The sequence below is a fragment of the Quercus lobata genome, chromosome 5 (assembly GCF_001633185.2).
Source record: "Quercus lobata isolate SW786 chromosome 5, ValleyOak3.0 Primary Assembly, whole genome shotgun sequence".
Classification (NCBI taxonomy): Eukaryota; Viridiplantae; Streptophyta; class Magnoliopsida; order Fagales; family Fagaceae; genus Quercus; species Quercus lobata.
In genome coordinates, this window is record NC_044908.1 from 13,223,650 (window position 1) to 13,243,410 (window position 19,761).

The following is a 19,761-nucleotide window of genomic DNA, read 5'->3' on the forward strand; positions in this document are numbered from 1 at the left end:
TAGAGTGATAGATAAAGAACTTCTTTTAGGAGTATATTTGTTAACATCACTTCAAATGTCATTAGTGAAATAATGAATTCAATTGATATTGTTAATTATTATTAATTTAAAATATAAATAATTTATTTATGTTATTAAATAAGTATAAATTTAATTGCTTATTACGTCACAAATTTGACCATTGATTAAATCCGATCAACTGAAAAAAAATGAGAAACCATTTTCTTGTTTGGGCAAATTACAATTTACCTACCAGTAGATTGCTTGAAATTTAAGTTACTTATCTGTGATTTAAAAGTTGGCACTTTGCCTACCCGAGGTTCACTTCATTAGACTTTCATTACCCACCTCTGTATTTTTACAGTTAAAAACACAAAAAACATAACAAAAACATAAAAATCAAAATCTAAAAATATATTTCTTAAAATGGTGAAGCTTTGGCTTAAGAATATTTTTCCTCTTGATAAGAACATTCTTAAGCCTATCAATCTGAGTAAAACTCTCAAGGGGATATTCATCAATGAATGTCTAAATTTTGCATGTCTTGACTTATGGATGTTGTGCAAATCACAAATGTTAGCCACTTACAAACTAATTTTTAGGCATATTTTGATATGATAAACTTATTTTGGACTACACAAAACCAAATTATTATATTTTGGGAGAAAGGCCATGGGGAGATTAAGGCTTTGGGCCATCTAATCCAACTGGTTCATCTCCAACTCTACTATTGTGCTTGAATGGAGTTCATTTTGGGTATTATCAAGAGTTGATGAAGATGAGATAGAAGCGGTAGATGCAATGATTTTTAATTTCATCATAATTTTAGTATTACTTCAAATTTTTATGAAATAATGAATTTTTAAATTTTGGATGTAGAAGTCAGAAATGTACTTATTTTTTAAGTTGCTGGTGTGATGTACTCCATGTAAGACTCCACTTTGTATATTGTACTCCTTTGGCATTTTCGTACTTTCAAGAGGATTTCTATGTTTATCTTGTTGTGAATTACAAATAAGTGATTTGCAGAACATCCATTAGTCAAGACATGCAAAATTCAAACATTCATTGATGATTATCCCTTGAGAGTTTTGTTTAAATTGATAGGTTTGAGAATGTACTTATGAAGATGAAAAATGTTCTTAAGCCAAAACTTCACCATTTTAACAAATATACTTTTAAATCTTGATTTTTTGTAATGTATTTTTAATGCTAAAAGTACAAAGGTGGGTAACGAAAGTCTAACGGAGTGAATTTCAAGTGGGCAAAGTGCCAACTTTTAAATCATAGGTAAGCAACTTAAATTTCGGTCAAACCACAGGTGAGTAAGTTGTAATTTGTCATTTTTGCTTCTTATATTCTCTGTTTGATCTGATTTTTAAAACCTTTCTAAGGGAATAAATGAAATTGGAGTAAAATCAATGAGCATAATTTTTTTTTTTTTTTGAGGAAAAAAATCAATGAGCATAATAAAAACATTATGAAGGTGAAATTTTTTTTTTATCAATATTAATTTTTAGGTGTATTAAAAATTTATTGATGTGTTAACAAGGATGCCACTATTAATGGTTTACTTTAGTCCACCACAACCTACAAGGAAGGCACACTATTTTAAAATTTATTATTTTGTGTAACGCTTGTTTGCAAATATACTTCTTACATGCCAATAGATTTACAAAATGTTGTGGGTTTCAGTTAGTTCAACTGATAAAGTTTCTTATAGTTGAATAAAAGAATAGGGATTCAATTCACGTATAGAATAAAAATCAATTGATGTCTTGGTCTGATTATAAAGAGCGCAATCATTAGAAGTGGACACCATATATTGATATTCTACCAAAAAAAAGAAATGTTTGATGTAATACCACCTCTCATCAAGGTCAAAGGAATAAGGAATTTGCTTCTTGCAATGAAAAAAAAAAGAAAAAAAAAAAAAAAAGCTTTAATTCTTCTTAAAAGTGACACACGTGCTTTAAACGTGAGAGGCGGCCAAAATTATTGCGGCGCCAATCAATACAAAAGAAATCAAGCAACTGATTGCTTGAATTCAAGAATATTGTGGAGCCCAAGTGCCGAACAAAACAAAGAAGTAAATTGTTTGGAAGGAGGCAAGCTGATCACGGTTGTTGGCTTGTTGCCATGCATCCAAAAAATTGGTTGGAATGTCAACTAAAAGGTAAAGAACAAATACAAGCATTTCAATTTTTTTCGTGTAACAGGAGGAGAATATCTTTGATTTTTATTTTCGTGTATTTTTCAAATGAAAGATATTTAAATTAAAATTTTTTTTTTCAAAAAATATTATTTTGTATTAATTTTCATTTTTTTTAAAAAAAAAAAATGCAAACTATGTTATTTTGGAGGTTACTAACGATGCAATTCTAATGGAGACTAACAGGAGGCATGAATTAAATAAACTTGAAAGTTAAAAAATTTTATTAAATAAAAATAAAGTTAGAGGAAATGAACTTTAATCAAAGTTAGAGAGTCAATATGTAATTTAGTCAAATATTAAATATTGACAAGTAAAAAGAATGGGAGAGATGGGGAAATTGGAATTTGAGTTGTAAACACTAAATTGTAATAGATTTTTTTCACAAAATATGTAGAGACAGCTCAAAACTTTTCATTGTTCATTTCAAATTCCTAAACTTTAGGATTTTAATCTTAAGACTTCGCTATAAAATTGCCCCTACTCAAAGTCACATATTCTATATTTTTGAAAAAGTGGAGTCACTTGAATAGCATGTTTACCGCATCAAAATAATACTACAAAATCAACATACCAAACATATTATCTTTTAACAAGTTGACTAAATGTAAGCAATGTTTTAAATAGTATTTTTTACCCTTGCTCTTTGGTCCTGCAATAAAAGACAATGGCCGTAGAAATTTGACAAATAGAGGCGTGGTCATGAGAATGTTGGCACCCAGAAACAGGCCACTTGGAATCTATTTCTCTATAATCACTGCAATGGCCAATTGGTCATAGAAGCAGACCTCATGGGGTGTGCTATGGAATATAGATGCTCGGCATTTTCAATCTGGCTTTTATCCTTACGAACAAAGATGGAGTCAGGACTTGAAGTTAGGACGGAGTAAATTCCAAATTTTGAAACGTTAGGATATAAAATTAAAACACTCTCAAACTTTAGACTTGTAATTTGCAATTTACCCTTTATTTTTTTAACATTTTAAGTATATGGCAATCATCATTGAAATTGGCAATTTTATACCATATTGATCAATACAGGTTGGCAATTTTCATATTGGTCACTAAGCTGGGAACGATTATGCCCCTACTACATTTTAGATTCAGTTCTTCTAGGATGACATCATTTGCCACAATAGTTACCGCATCTGGATGATATATGCAATTTTAATCGGTGAACTGTCACTTTCAAATAGACTTAATACATTTTTTCCATAACTCACAATTGCACACATATTGTGGCAAAAATTATGGTACAAACGTGTTTCCACGTACTTTCTCTTTCAATTTAAATGCCAGCCATTTCAAGTACAATTATTCTAGCAAAGTTTCACCTCTTTTTCTTCTTCTCTCTCTCTCTTCTCCGTCAATTGCGTTTCCGGACTCCACACATATGAACTTTCCTTGTTCTTTCTGTTTAGTTCTTTGTCAAATTAATGGTTGGTTGGTGTGTGTGAATGTATATGATCTTTTCATCCTTCTTGTTTCCATCACGTTATGTGTAATATTTATTTATTTATTTAGTGCTATATACGTTGATGGATCAGGCCACATGTAATTGGCTGGCATATTAGTCTGGGACATGTGTGCATGTGTTATTTATTTATTATTTGCTGAATGTAAAAAGGAGGGTCTCTGGTGTAAGCTTATCGACCCCACGTCATGTGACAGTAATGAGTAATACCACGGGACTTACTGGGGCAATCGCTTGAACCGCTTATCTCTAGGAGTTGGGACCATTCTGGCCCTAGACATTTTGGGGTCTAAGGTGAGAACTAAAATAGGGCATTTTTTAAAAATATTTATTTATTATAATATATTTCATTTAAAATCTAATTTTCTTTCCTTTTGAAATGCAAATTGACTAATTAAAATTTTGTTCAATGCGAAGGTGACGTCTTTATCTCGAACCACCCCCACTTCGTACTCCCATATGAGTCCCATTCTACTCGCCTCTTCTTCTGGGGGCGCTTTGAAGGCTGCCTTTGACAACATGTCGCTCTTCCCTTTGAAGTCTTGGGAGTCGAGGACAGGGTCATCCTCGGCTGCATCTCTAGGCTATTTGGTCTTTCACCACTTGTCCTCGGCAACTACTCTTCTCGACACGGGCCCTGAGTCCTAATGGAAAGTGGGCCGGGTCATAAGTTCTCTGGCCCCACAATAAATATTTGTAGGAATGTATTTTGACATGTTATTATTATTTTTATTTTCTTCTAATTGAACATCATTATGGTGAACTTGTTAATTTGTGCCATTTTCATCATTATTTTCATTTTATTCTAAATTCTTTTGAAGTTCATTATCAAGATTTGCTGTATTGCAAAATTGAACATCATTGTTATCTTGCAATTGTATCATTTCATTATCTTCTAACTCATTTTGGTGGATTTCTTGCTCATTTGTGATATTTTCATCTAAATTTTGTGTTGTATTTTGTTTATTACTAATATCATTATTACGTTGGTGTAATTTGCTAATGTCATTCATTATGATAGAAAATAATACTTCATAGAAAGGGAACTGTTAACGAATACCGTAAGGACATTTGTTAGTAAACTATTTTAAGAAAGTTTTATGGGAAAAGAGAGAGAGCAATTAATATTTGATAGTTTTTTCAATTTCTCGCGTGGAACTCACATGTCAGTGAGATATGGGTCTCGTGAGCATGTCTCAGGAGACACCTTCTCTATTCTTTCTTTTAGTTTTGTTTCTTGGGGTTGCATGCCATTGTGCTGGCTTTTATGTACAACTTCCGGGTAATGGGACGAGTACTTTTCTTCTCTATTAATATACTTTTATCATTTTTGTCAAAAAAAAAAAAATCAATAAGGCTAATGGAAAAAAAAGCGTAACAGGGATTTTTCTGAACCCGTTAAAACATAAATAATTAAATAGAAAATTCGATGAGTGCTTTACTTGAAACTTACTAGACCAAAAAAAAAATAAAAAATAAAACAAAAATGAAGAGAACTTTTTTTATTTTTATTTTTAATTTTTCGTGAGAAACAAAAATATAAAATTGCAGAGAACCTAAATGAACATGCAAATGAATTCCGGCGGAACCCAATTACACATAACCCATGAGAGACATATATCCATACACATAGTTCCTTCTCCTAAGTCTTAACTATTACTAAAATATATATAAAAAAAAAAAATTCTTAACTATTATTATAAAAAAAAGTCATAACTATTTGTTGCTAAAAAAGTGTTAACTATTTGTTCCATTACCCTTAGCACCTACTCATGAGTTAGTATCATTAGGGCCAAAAGGTACTAAAAAAGAGCTTTAGATAATACACAAAAGTTTTAAAAGATAAAGAAATGTTTGTCCACAACATTTTCACAATACTTTCATGACAAATCTTAAGTGACAAGTTATTACTGGTTGTTATTAATTGGTAGGCTGAAAAGTAAATTTAATGATAAGTTCAAATTAGAATCAATAACAATTTACCATATATGATTTGTTGTAAAAGTATTGTAAAAATATTGTGAACGTAAAACTTCTTTTAAAGATAACTATTAGCATCTACGATCTAGGCTCTATAGAATGAAATAGTAGTTTTTGCTTGATATAAAGAAAACATAAAGAAAAAAAAAAAAAAAAAGAAATTTTGAAAGCTTTGTAGTTTAACTGGTTGACATTTTTTAGTGTTTTTAAACATTCAAGTTTTAAATTCCCCTTTCCTTGCCATCAAATTATATATATAAAGATAGACACATATTTAATCATAAAGCAAATAGTAACCGCTTCAATTAGTCGTCACAATTGAGCTTTTTTTTAACCTTATAAAATAAAATATAAATAACTACTTGTCTAGCACGATATATATATATATATATATATATATATATATATATATATATTGTGAAATAGCAGAAATTCCAATATTCAATGTTGTGTTTTGAGACTAGTAGAAGCGCATTCACAAGGACAGAAAGATAAACTATTAAATGAAACAACAATATTTAACGTGGTTTGATAAACTCTATACCTACATTCACATGCAATGCAACACCAGCTAAATTCACTATTAATGATATGGATTACAACAACACTTAATCAAACTAACTCATACACCTTGCAAATATAAACAAAACCCACAACTCACAAACCTTATTCTCACAAACACAAACTCACTTACAAACCTCACACACATATACTCACAATCCAAAAACCTCAATAAACTAAAAAAACTCACACGCTCACAAAACAAACTCTTAACTGATACCATATGTATCTTTCAACTCAAACAAATTTACCAAACTGCTCTAAGGAACCCACCTTATGTTCTTCTAAGAGTCTTCTCCCCATGTGGAAGAATTTCAAAAGTCACCAAATCCTTTGCAATAATATTTATTTATAAGGTTTTGATTATATTTTTTCATGTACAATGAATATCCATATTCCTCTTCAATAAGATAATTTTTTTTTTTCCTTTTATATCAAGAAAAATCCACCTCTTGTTAAGAAACCTAAACCAAATCTAATTAGAAATTTGATGCAATATTTAATGGTATATTTATACAACACTTAATTGATATAACAATGAATCATATAAGTAAGAAAATTTATATTTAAACACAAACAAATATTTAGGTTAAATGAAAATAAGTAAATAACCCAATTGAGAGTGATTCTATGAGGTATATCTATTTGTTTGTTTAGACCTCTGAACACTCAGATTGTTTAACCTAATTAATTAACCAAGTTAACACTTAGGTTTACTCTTCAGATCTAGGTTAAACAGCAATAAATCATATCATGTAGTGCGGAAAAATAAATAAGACAACGATATAATTACCTAGGAAAACCAATGAAACCAACCTTTTCAAGATAAAAAACCTGGGGAGGATTTAACCTGACCTATCCTTAAGGCAAACAAATCCACTATGATAGAATGAAAGTTTACAATAGATTTTCTTCCTAAAATCTAAAGCTACCTCTTGTAGAACTTACTCATACGACCATGTGCAGCTCCGAATCCACGGACTCTTCTATCTTGAATTTGTTGCACACAAACACCATGTTTGTAACTTTGAGATCCCACTCAAAGGTTTTAAATCACCATCAGTGGTGGATATTGTATGCAGCAACTTCTACAACACCGGATCTTGAGATTCTTCAAGGAATATTTCCTGTAGAAGACTTTAGAGAGTTTTGGGTACAAAAACCCTAGATCTACAATTGGAGGCACATGATGCACTCTTTTCTCTCTAAAAACCCCATCTAGGGTTAGCTTATAATGTCTTTTAAATACTGCAAAAAATGGATCGCGATTTGAGCTTCAAACGGACAAGTTATGGGCTTTTTACTTTTGCTAATTTTTGTTGATTTGCGACTTCTGATCGATTGAGCTTGATCGATCGAGCCTAATCGATTGAACCAGTCTGATTTTGAATTTTTGAACCTGCAGCTTGTATGTTCTTTGAATTTTGACTTGCAGCACTTTGAACATTGTCTAATATGGAGTCATAGACTCTAAGATCTATATTTAGACAAGTTTATATTCATGGTTTGCCAATTGTTCTAAACTTTTAGAACCTAATAATATCAATGCGGATTAGGATCCCATACAATATCTAGGGTATTGCATGGGCTCATTCGTCTCACACATGATTTTTATTTCTTTAATTTGTAATTTTATAATTTGTAATATTTTATTATTATTTAAAGATTGAGATTGAAATTAAAAAAAAAAAAAAAACTTTAAAATTCTCAATCTCAACAATAATTGAGAGCAATTGCACATGGTAAAATACCCCTTAACTTGATCGGTGTGAATGCTGTCATCAATAAAGAAGCTGGTGTTCAGTGGAGGTTGAAAAACTTCGTTTCTGACATTCAAGATTTAATTTAGAATCAAAGCAATGTGAACTTAATAAATGTTTTATTGGGCTTGGCCGGCCGCCCCTAATTTTTGTAAAGTCAATTCATAAGGATTGCCTAGGTCTTGCTTGACAAGAAAGATTCCTTCTCTATTGCATGGAATGTTTTGCTGTTTTGTTTCTCCCTTTTCCAGCGATAAAAGTTTTTGTTTCAATTAAAAAAAAAAAAGAAAAAACCCAAACCCGAAAAGCTTTATGCATTTAATTAATGAGAAATATTAGTAGAGTAATACTATAACCACAAACTATTTTACAACATTTTTACAAATTGTTGTTGTGGGTAATTTCTTATTGGCTTTCATCTAGACCTACCATAAACATTACTTTTTTCATTTACTAATAACCTGTCGCCATGTCAACGGTTGGTAAAATTTTGGATCTTTAGCATTACTCATTCTGGTAAGAATGTAGGTAAAAAAACACTATGCTTTAATAAATGCTTTATTTATTAGATTCAAGAATTATTATTATTTGTTTTTTTGGTTTGTGGAACTCATTATTTTATTTTTCCAGTTTTTGTCTTCATTTGACGTAGAGGAGAGTAAACATGAGATTGTGTTTCTATGATTTTAGTTGACACCGTTTAGGTGACAATTTTGACTTTAACTTTTAGAAATAAAAGGATCAAAATGTAAGTTAAATAAACCTCAAGGAGCGTTATATAATTTTCTCTAAACTTTTCTATATAAGAAGACTTAGCTAGAAATGAAAGTTGGTGCTTCACAATATTTCTCAATGGAGTGGCCTTTAGTGAGGTCTTTACTGTGGGTTTTAGTAATTTTTGCTCACATTCATGAGCTGAGAGCTTGCATTGAGGAAGAGAGGATGGGTCTGCTAGAATTGAAGGCATATCTGAAATCCAATACTAATTATACAGAACCCCTTCTTCCATCATGGGTTTACGACCTAAAGAGTGAGTGTTGTAATTGGGAGCGGGTCAAATGTAATGACACCACTGGCTACGTGATCAAGCTTTGGCTCTCCAATATAAACCATGAAACTTACATCTATGCTGACAATGAAAATTGGTTCTTGAAAGAGTCCTTGTTGCAGCCTTTCAAGGAGTTAAGAATTCTTGATTTATCTCGCAATGGAATTCGTGGTTGGCAAGGAAATAAAGGTATGTGAGCTCTGTTTCTAATTTAAAACACCAAAAAAAAAAAAAGTTAAAAGAAGAAGAAAAACAATCATTGTAACTCTAGTTGGTAACATATACAATGCACAAGAAATTTTATTCTTTGTCTAAATATGAAATTTGATAATTATGCTAGTTATTAACAGTCTTTTATTTTTGTCTAAATAAGAAATTTAATATAGTAGTTATTAAAAAATAATTGTTATAGTTATTAATAGTCTTTTATTTTAATTGCGGCAACAATTTACTGCAGATTTAAATATAGAATATGATTTAGACTTAATCAATATATATATTAGAATAATGACATGTAAAATTGTTAGGTCTCAAAATCTTATATGACAAAATATATAAAGTCAACAAACATCAAATGTCCTTGGTTTTAGAGTAATGCTACGTTTACAAGATTTTTATAATAAATTTTTAAAGAACTTTTCTTAAAAAAATTTCAATGTTTTTTGAGTTAATTTGTTATTCTTTATTCTTGATTTACCTTTCTCTAAACTTGAAAACTATTTTGAGATTGAGAAACATTTGAAAGGAAACTCAATCTTAAGGGGGGACAACCCACAATGTGTACCAACCAAGGAAGTCAATACTATACTGGTACAGGCCATACTGGGAAAATATACTGTATTGGCCATTAAACCGGTACTGATACTTCTCCAAAACATACCAAAAAAATACCAGGTTGTACTGGCTTATTTTGGTTGTATTGGCCTGTATCGGCGTTTCGGTCAGTACAATAAAAAAAAAAATTTACTTAATCTAATATATTTGTTAATATATTTAAGCTAATATGTAGGCTTATAAAATATGTGGATTTAAATTTTTTTTGTTGATAAACATAAAAATTAATATATTCATACTTACATAAATAATACAAATATATATATATATATATATATATATATATATATATTTGTGGGGGAGGATTTTGTTCCAAGCCCACAAGCAGTTTATTTGCTCTAGGGCCGAAGGACCCGCACGGCTTTGTTCCTTCAAGCGACATGAGCAGTTTTTGAGACTTGCTCCCACATCGAAAAAAGATGCGCTCCATTCATGCCTTATAAGCCTTAGTTGAAGGCAAAAGTGTACCACTACTACCCAAACAGCCTCCAGTACGAAATTGACTCCCTTGGTACCAACTCCATCATTTCAATCAAACCTATTTCCTCACAAACATCAAAAGCTTAAAGCCAACAACTCATTTTCTTTATAAGCTTCATCCAAAACCCCAAACTCATCTATATTCCCAAAGCACAAAAGGGAAAATTACACTTTTCCACCCTAAAATTTACCTCAATTTACAGGTTTTTTTTTTCTTTTTTTTTTTTCATGTACTATCAAAACACATGATCGACCCCTAAATAAATTACTTTGTAACACTTAAACTTCTACCATTTGGTTTGCTTTTAAATATAATGAAATTTAGTTTTAAAAATCCATTTTACTCCTCTACTATCTATTTTGGAGAGAGAGAGGTAAATTGGTCTTTTAATACTAAATTTTGTCAAAGTTTGCACCAGAATAGATGGTAGGGAGAAATTGAAATAGAGTTATAACTTTGGAGAGTTAATCGTGCATTTTGATATTTCAGGGAATAAAGTGTAAAATGAAGGGCAGAAAAATGTAATTTCCGGTACAAAAAACCACACACAGACCAAACATCAAACACCTCACTTTGAACAAATCCATAGCCAAGACTGAAGCCACAAGTTGAAACCATGCCATACCAGTCAGGCTCATCGCTATCATCGTTGTTGTGACAAAGCCAACCATGCCTCTAAATTTCACCATTTTTCATTTTAGTCCTATAAGTTTGGATTTTGTCATTTCAATCCTCTAGGTTTCATCTCTTCCCAATTAAGTGTCTGTTTGGCTAGCTTATTTTTTGTCAACTTATTTTACTATTTAGCTTATTTTTGCTATTATTCATGGGTTCTACTACACTTTTTGGTACTATTTATGGGTCTCATTGTACTATTTTAACTAACATTTACCTTTATCTACATTATTTTCAGTAAAAAGTTTTCAGTTTTAGCAAATTAAGCAGATTCTAAACAGACTCTAAGTCCTTCGTTAGTGTGCTGTTAGTTTCTACCGTTAACATTTATTTTATTTTTTTATATTTAATTTATTCTTAATTTTAGAAAAACATTAATTAAAAAAAAAAAAAAGCCAATTAGATGGACAAAGTCTTTCCAATCCCTCCCACGCCTGAGTAACAAAAATGAAACCAACATCTACATCACCACTACTTTACAAAAAGTACCACACCTCAAAGGCTACATTCCACAACAAGCCCTCAAAACCCAACCCAACCAATTAGACCAAAACCTATTCTACCACCTTTCTCATGGTTTCTACATCTCCCACTCCGATGTCGTTCTCCACCACTGTCGTTCTACATCTCCCACTCCACTCTTTTTAGTCTTCTTTTGGAGCAGGTCATGAGTCATGACTAAGGAGAAGCGCATTAAAAAAAATTGGTTTTTCTTTTTCTTTGTTTTTGACTATGCTCCATACTTTCATAATTTTCTTGGGAAAAGTAAAATATTACTTGGTGTGACCGGTAATACCCGGTGATTTCAACTTGCACCACACGTGCGTTCTTATCCCCCGTCATTGTAATATTCGGTTTTTGTTTCATTATTATTCTTTTTATGTTAAGGCAGTTTTTTTTTTTTTTTTTAATTATAAATTTTATAAGTGTTACTCAATTGAATCCAAACAATTTGTTGTACTGATTAATTAAATAATTTTTTTTTTAAATATCCATTCAATTTAACCAAGTGTTTTTAAATTCAATTATAAAACATAATGTACTACATTTAAATTTACTCATTTTATGAAATGGAATATGTTAATTGCGCTTGATTACAATTGGTAAAATGGAACCGAACAAGTCAGGCTAAATTTATAAATAACAAAAGTTAATTAAAAAAAAAACCTTTTAACATAATGTTATACAAGAAGTTGGATTTGATTTGGTGTGCTATTGCACCCCAAAAATAGCGTGAGAAATGAAGGTTAAAAAAGTTATAAAAAAAAAAAATTTGATCCAAGAATTAAGGCCAAATATACTTTTACTTTTAATCTTAACCCTTCAATATGGTATTGTATAATGCAATAACCTTAGCTTGTACTTGACTATTACACCGGATCTTAATTGGTTATACAACTCTCAAAAAGATGAATAAATTGTAACAAAAAAATTATTTCTTCCTTAACACGTACATTTTAATACTAGTTCATCCTATGCTTATAAAATTTATGGCAATAAAACTTTATGAAAAGTTAAAAGTATTATTTCTTTCTGGGAGTTGAAGTCCCTGCCCTGCCCGTCGTGGTGGTTCTCTGGGACCTCTATGGTGTGCATCAGACATTTGGTGTTAAAGCTGGTTACAGAGGGTTCTACTCCTCTAAACTTGCGGAGCTCAATCCTAAGCTAGTACATAGCTGGCACAATAAAGGTGGCACTGTTTTTCAGACGTCGTTCCTCTGGCTTTCTAGTTTTTTATTTTATTTATTTTTTATATATTTTTTTATTTTTTAAATTAATGTATTTTTTCTAAAATTAAGAAATAAATTAAAAAAATAAAAAATAAATAAGAAAATAACAGTTAACGGTAAAAACTACCACGAAAGACTTAATTGAGAGGGAATGGAACTAATTAGAAGAATGAAATAACAAAACTCAAACTTATATGACAGAAATGAAAAATAGTGAAATTTAGAAGGTAAATTTTATATTTTAACCTATTATTTAATTATGTGAAATTTTTTTCAAAGTTATTATTGCCATCATCATGTTATTTTTGTTATTACTTCTCTTGTCACATGATTTAGTTTTAGGCCACGATACCATAAAAGCACTATTTGTTTGAGTTATCATAATAAATTTGAATAACAGTACCATGTCCATTAAATAATTGATTAAACAAATATTAGCTGTTATTTACTTAGTAGTGACTAAGAGCCCATTTGGAATGTACTTATTTGTTTAAACTTATTTGAGTTTTTTTTTTTTTTTTTGTATTATTTATGGGTCCCATTGCACTTTTGGTACTATTTATAATTCATGGATTCTATTGTACTGTTCAGCTAATTTTTTTTACACTTTTAGTAAAAAATTTTCAGTTTTAATTAAATAAGCTGTTCCCAAATGGACACTAAGTGTGTGTTTGGCAAAAAATATTTTTGCCAACTTATTTTATTATTCAGCTTATTTTTGCTACTATTCATGGGCTTCACTGCACTTTTTGGTACTATTCATAGTCACATTATACTATTTCAGTTAACTTTTACCTTTGTCTATAGTATTTTCAACAAAAAAATTTTAGTTTCAATAAAATAAATGGATTCCAAACATATCCTAAATGTACTTAATGCGTGTGGATTTCTTCCACCTTCCCATGGGATAATTTGATCACTGAATTTGTCCTCGGAGGAGTGTAGACTATTTTTATCGATGAAATTATTTCAAAATAAAATGTTTATTTATTTATTTTGTTTTTCCCTTTAAAAAATATTAAAGGGCACCCTTTTTCCATTGCGTTCTAAGATTTAACAATTGGTTGTATACTTTCTTCGGAATGGAATTCTTTGCCTAAATTGAACAAGCTAAAGCACATAGATTTAAGTTGGAATCTCTTGCAAAAGGACATTTTAAGATTTTTGGGTGCACTCCCAGATCTTAAATATCTAGACCTAAGTTACAATGAAATGCAAGGGCCTCTTTCTAGCAAAGGTACGTACATGTAAATTTGAATTTTTCTCAAAATTTCCCCCTAAATTTTCTTCAAAAAAAATACCATGAAAAAACTCAAACAAAATTGAAATCTTATATGCCTTATTGACCTCATCTACATTTACGCTAATTGTACATGCTTTCTAGTGAATATTTCAATGCATTCAATAAGATCGATTAAGATTCTCTGGAGTTTTTAGGGTACTTTATTACAAAGAATTCTTTAAATCCTAATTTTTCCTTCAATATGACTAATGTAATTCTCTACACCTATGATTTAGAACTGAGTAATCTAAGAAATTTGGAGGTACTCATCGTGCGAGAGAATCGACTCAATGGAAGCCTACCATTCAAGGGTAAAATTCCATCATACATTTTTTAACGGCTAAAACAATTTACCTCTGAGAAGAAATGTCTTTTAGTATCCACAAGTACGCCATTTTAAAGATTTACTCTTTACACTATCTCTTTTTAATTCTCTTGGCAGATATGACAAATTTCAGAAGTTTGGAGATTTTAGATATGAGTGGTAATACGTTCACTGGAATTCTTTCTCCATATATTGGGACTCTATCTTCTCTCAAGGCTATATCATTATCTCAAAATAAACTCCACGGGAATTTACATGCTAAAGGTAAGAATCTACTATGAAATCTGGCATTTATACTTTGTTAATGTTACCTGTACTTATCTGACATAGATTAGGAGTGTAAAAACTAAAAACAAACGAAGAAGAATGACTGAAATATAATTATTCATGTTAGGAATGACTGAAATATAATTATTCATGTTAGGTTTTATTGGCACATTCCATAACAATATAATCTTGTTTGAATATGTAATGTGTCACCAAGAGTTCAAAATTACGAGACCAAAATGTAGTTCAAAAGAGACACCTGTTTGATTGATGATTGATCAATCAAACAAGTGTCTTTGATAGCCATTTGATCGTAGCTTGACCGATTAAAAGAGGATTCTCGAAACTTCCTTGATAGCAACTCGATTGATTGAAAATCTTGAAACACGGATTTTGACATGTTTTAGTTGAGTTAGTGCTACCTTGTTTTTCATGCCTAAACTGCAAAAATATATAAGATACTTAGTGACGTGCTACAAAAGAGAAAACCTAAACCAAGAAATCATCAACCCGTGAGTCGAAAGACCTAAGATAATTATCATCTGCTGTGTTGCTACTAACATGGTGCGGATCAAGAGTTGAAGCCACAAAGCCATCTCAGTGTGTTGTGTTGGGGATTTTACCAAATCAAAGCATAACAATGAGAGAACAAAATGAACACATCAAGTAAATAGAAATTAGTGATTGACTTGGAGGCACAATTGAATGTTATCTTTAGACAATATTTGTTTTCATACGCAAGTTGCTAAAGGGTTTCTACAAACTTTTCCCCAAGATACAATCAAGTTTATTGGTTCTACAAATAGCAATTTTGGAGAATACCCACATGAATTATTGTGTTTCTCTGTAACTTTCTATTTTGGAGAATACCCATAGAATACCAAGTCATATTTTCAAGTGAACATTAACCTCTATTTATACCCATAGAGTTATAACCATTCAAAAGGTACGTACAGAGAGTTACGATGCCTCAAAAAACCATTTACAAGATTTAAAACCTTTCCCAATGTTCATAATGGTTATCACAATTTTGCAGAAAATTCTGCAAAAAACAGTTTTTACGGGGCTCAATTGATCGAGAGGAATCGAGCATCAATCGAGTTAGGCAGAAACTTCAAATCATTTTTCTTGTTCAATTTGATCGATCGAACAAAAGCTTTGACCGATTGAACATCCTGAAACTTGAATTTTCACAAAGAAGATTCCAAATCTTGAAATTCAATTTTATTCATTTTACAAATGAATAGTCTCCAACCTTATATCATTATTACAACCTATCCTTGTATATACCTTTATATACAACATGTTGTTACAAATATAAAATCTTCAAGGTTTTATGCAACCCCTATAGCGTTTTTATCTTTCAAGGTTCTCCATTAATTTTTCACTTCGTCACCATATTGCTGAATTTATCATGAATTACTTTTTACATAGGGTGACATGCTTGCTTGGGGTGATTAACCTATGATAATCTTGTTTACATAATTTTGTTAATTGGCGTAAATAATTTAATCTACTGGTGGATAATCCAAGGGGTCAAAACATATTCTTTCCAATTACTATTCTGGCTAGTAAACTAATTGATTGTCTTGTTGATTTTTACATTGGCACATAATTAGGATGGACACTATTAATGTTATTGCTTTTGACAGATTTGGGTATGCTGAAAAAACTTGAAGAGTTAGATCTTTCTGAGAATCACTTTGAATGGATCCTCCCTCCATGCCTAAGTCGTTTGACATCTCTTAGGTTATTAGATCTATCTAAGAACCAATTCAGTGGAAATTTGTCTTCATCTGTGATAGCCAACTTGACATCCCTTGAGTACATTGATCTTAGTTATAATCGTTTTGGCGGTTTATTTTCATTCAGCTCATTTGCCAATCACTCTAAGCTCAGAGTGATTCGATTGAAAGGTGAAAACTACCGGATTGAAGACGGTAACAAAATTGTGAATGAAAGCAACACATTTGAAATTGAAACTGAAAATCCCAGTTGGGAACCTTCGTTTCAGTTAAAGGTGCTAGTGCTGCCTGACTGTGATCTGAATAAGTTATCCTCCAACATTCCAAAGTTTCTCTTTTACCAGCAAGAATTGGAATTGGTTGATATCTCTCACAATAGGTTGAAGGGAAGCTTCCCCGTTTGGTTGATTGAAAATAACACTAGATTGCAATTGCTAAATCTTCGGGATAATTATTTTGGGGGTCAATTTCATTTGCCAATAGATCATTGCAGTAATCTTTCTTGGTTGGATTTCTCCTACAATAACTTTCATGGGCAACTACAAGAAAATATTGGAAAGATGATTCCAAACTTACAATATCTAAACATATCTCAAAATCATTTTGAAGGTTTTCTCCCATCCTCAATTGGTGACATGAGTAATTTGGAGAAATTGGACTTGTCCAATAATAATTTTTCAGGAGAGGTGCCAATGAAATTGGTTGCCAATTGCACCTCCTTGGTAGTTTTGAAGTTATCTTATAATAAATTTCATGGTGAAATTTTCTCAAAGGGATTCCGATATTTTAACAGTAGCTTACGTATTTTGGAATTAAAAAACAATCAGTTAACAGGTACTTTGCCAACCATGGTACCAGCAACTGGTAGTCGGCTGGGGCTCCTAGATATTAGCCACAATGGCTTCTCAGGTTTAATTCCCAGATGGCTAGCAGGAAATCTGCGGTACGCATGGTCTGCAGACATGAGTAATAATTTTTTCGAAGGTCCAATTCCATGTGAAATGCATGCATTTATTTTAATAGACCTTTCTCATAACTTGCTTTCTGAATGGTCACCTTCTTGTGTTGATTTATATACTATTCAACATCTATTTTTACAAGGCAACAAACTCACTGGATCATTACCGAAACTTTCTTTCAATTTTTCATTTCATCTGGTGACATTGGACATTAGAGATAATAAACTTTCTGGTAGAATCCCTAATGCAGTGGGCGTACTTCCAAATTTGAGAATATTGTTGTTGAGTGGCAACAATTTTAGTGGTATGATTCCGAACAAGTTGTGTTGGTTAAAGAATATTGCGATAATGGATCTTTCCAGGAACAATTTTTCTGGAACAATACCGCATTGCTTTCACGACCTAAAATTTGAGAAGATAGATGCTTTTGACGGCCTTACTGAACCAAATTCCACTTTTTTGGAGTTCAGAGATATAATTGTCCCATATCAAAGTATCCTCAAAAGGAATTTTGAAAATTTTGAGGTAGAACGAGAGGTTGCTGCAGAGATTGGGATTGAGTTTGAAATGAAATATAGATCTTACTTCTACAAGGGTGGCATTCTTGATCTCATGTCTGGATTGGATTTGTCAGTCAACAAACTAACAGGTGGCATCCCTCCAGAGTTAGGACAACTATCTCCAATTCTTGCACTAAACTTGTCTTACAATGAATTGACAGGTTCCATTCCAAATACATTCTCAAAATTGACTCAGTTGGAGAGTTTGGACCTTTCTCACAACAATTTGAGTGGAGAAATTCCTTCAACATTGATTGACCTGCACTTTCTAGCAGTTTTCAATGTGGCTTACAACAACTTATCAAGTAAAGTTCCAGACATGAAAGGACAATTTGGAACATTTGAAAATAGCAGTTATGAAGGAAATCCATTTCTTTGTGGACCACCACTAGAGAAAAGTTGCACCAGGGTTGATAAATCACCTCCATCACCAATAAAATCTTCAAATGCAAGTCACGAAAAATGGTATGATGTGGATCCTTTAGTCTTCTCCACAACTTTTATCGTATCATACATTATTTTCTTTATTGGTGTAGCTTGTATTCTTTATATTAATCCTTATTGGCAACAACGATGCTTCAATTTGATTGAGAATCGAATGTACTGGTGCTATAATTTTGCATTTTATAAGCTAGAAAGGTTGTCAAATTGTATTTGTCATTAGTTATACTTAATAGGTGATGATGGACACCTGTGTGTCTATTTGGTTATGAATAATGGTTATTATGAATATGAAACAAAGTGTTCTGTTTACAATTTTCCAATCTCTATTGTAGTTTTGTTTTGAAACAATTAGAAGGAAGTTTTTAATAGCCATGTGTAATGCTCATCTGCTTATAAAAAAACATGTAAGTCATTTTGTGGCATATGATATCTTTAAATGGGAAACTAGTTTCAATTGTACAACATATCATTAAGAAAAAAGGAAAATTAAATAACATGATTTATTAAGAATAACATAGATAATGTGAGTGAATTGTGAAAATTCTGTTTTGACCCCTAACTGTTCTAATTAACATACTTGAATTTCACTTAGACGCAACATCAATGCAAATAGTTGTAAAAAATTGACATTGGTAAATTAAATACTCATGCATCACCACAATCAATAAAGAAGTAAAAATAAATCATAAAGAACACAAGGATTTGGTGACGTTGTGGAAAGCTTCTGAAGGAGTTCTTCAAAAAAAAAAAAAAAACAACTCCGAGGGTAGACCTATCCCATAAGGAATCCTCTATAAAAGAAATTGTTATGAGACCGACTTACAAACCTTTTCGCTAGACTTTGTTAATCAAGCAAATGACCCTCTGGCTACAAAATCTGTAGACCAATGTTATTAATTCTGTTTCGGACTCCATTTCAGTTTGTCCAATAGAATAAAATATTTTGATATCAGCTTATTTTTGCGTATAGTTTTAGGGTGTTTTGGAGTTCCTAAATATATATATATATATATATATATATATATTCTTATACAACATAAAATTATTAATTCAAAGAAGTAAATATCAAATAATACAAATCATCTAGTCTTAAGTCTTAAACATCAATATAATAACGTCACACAATAAGAAGATTTATATAACAAGTCACTACTCATTACATAAGCCCATAATAAGCCAACAAAGTTTATAACATGATATTACTCCTCATCATCATGTGTGAAAAAAGGATCAAATTCATCATCAAAGAACTCCCACAAGTACTACAAGGACCCATTAGAAAATTTTTCAAAATAGTACAAATACCTGTATTTGGACTCTTAAAAAAAATTGAGAGCATATAAAAAAAAAAATAAAAAAAAAAAAGAAAAAAGAAAAAAGAAAGAGATTATAGCACATCTTTCAGTTGGACTGACTATGCTGCA

General features: G+C 31.2%; 1 protein-coding gene across 1 annotated transcript; it reads left to right on the plus strand.

Annotated features, from left to right (window-relative positions):
* Nucleotides 1-8,809: 8,809 nt before the first annotated feature.
* Nucleotides 8,810-18,557, plus strand: LOC115989984 (receptor like protein 21-like). The gene is made up of 6 exons (XM_031113847.1): nucleotides 8,810-9,224; nucleotides 12,572-12,693; nucleotides 13,905-13,992; nucleotides 14,274-14,348; nucleotides 14,480-14,626; nucleotides 16,282-18,557. Exons 1-6 carry the CDS (start codon nucleotides 8,810-8,812, stop codon nucleotides 18,555-18,557), a joined length of 3,123 nt encoding a protein of 1,040 aa, XP_030969707.1.
* The last annotated feature ends 1,204 nt before the right edge of the window (nucleotides 18,558-19,761 follow it).

What these genes read in the sequence shown, in the direction of transcription:
- LOC115989984 (XM_031113847.1), top strand. Translation starts at nt 8,810, where the DNA reads ATGAAAGTTGGTGCTTCACAATATTTCTCAATGGAGTGGCCTTTAGTG. An exon ending in TGGAAGCCTACCATTCAAGG is followed by an intron (nt 14,349 to 14,479) that starts GTAAAATTCCAT and finishes TTCTCTTGGCAG; the next exon opens with ATATGACAAATTTCAGAAGT. An exon ending in CGGGAATTTACATGCTAAAG is followed by an intron (nt 14,627 to 16,281) that starts GTAAGAATCTAC and finishes TGCTTTTGACAG; the next exon opens with ATTTGGGTATGCTGAAAAAA.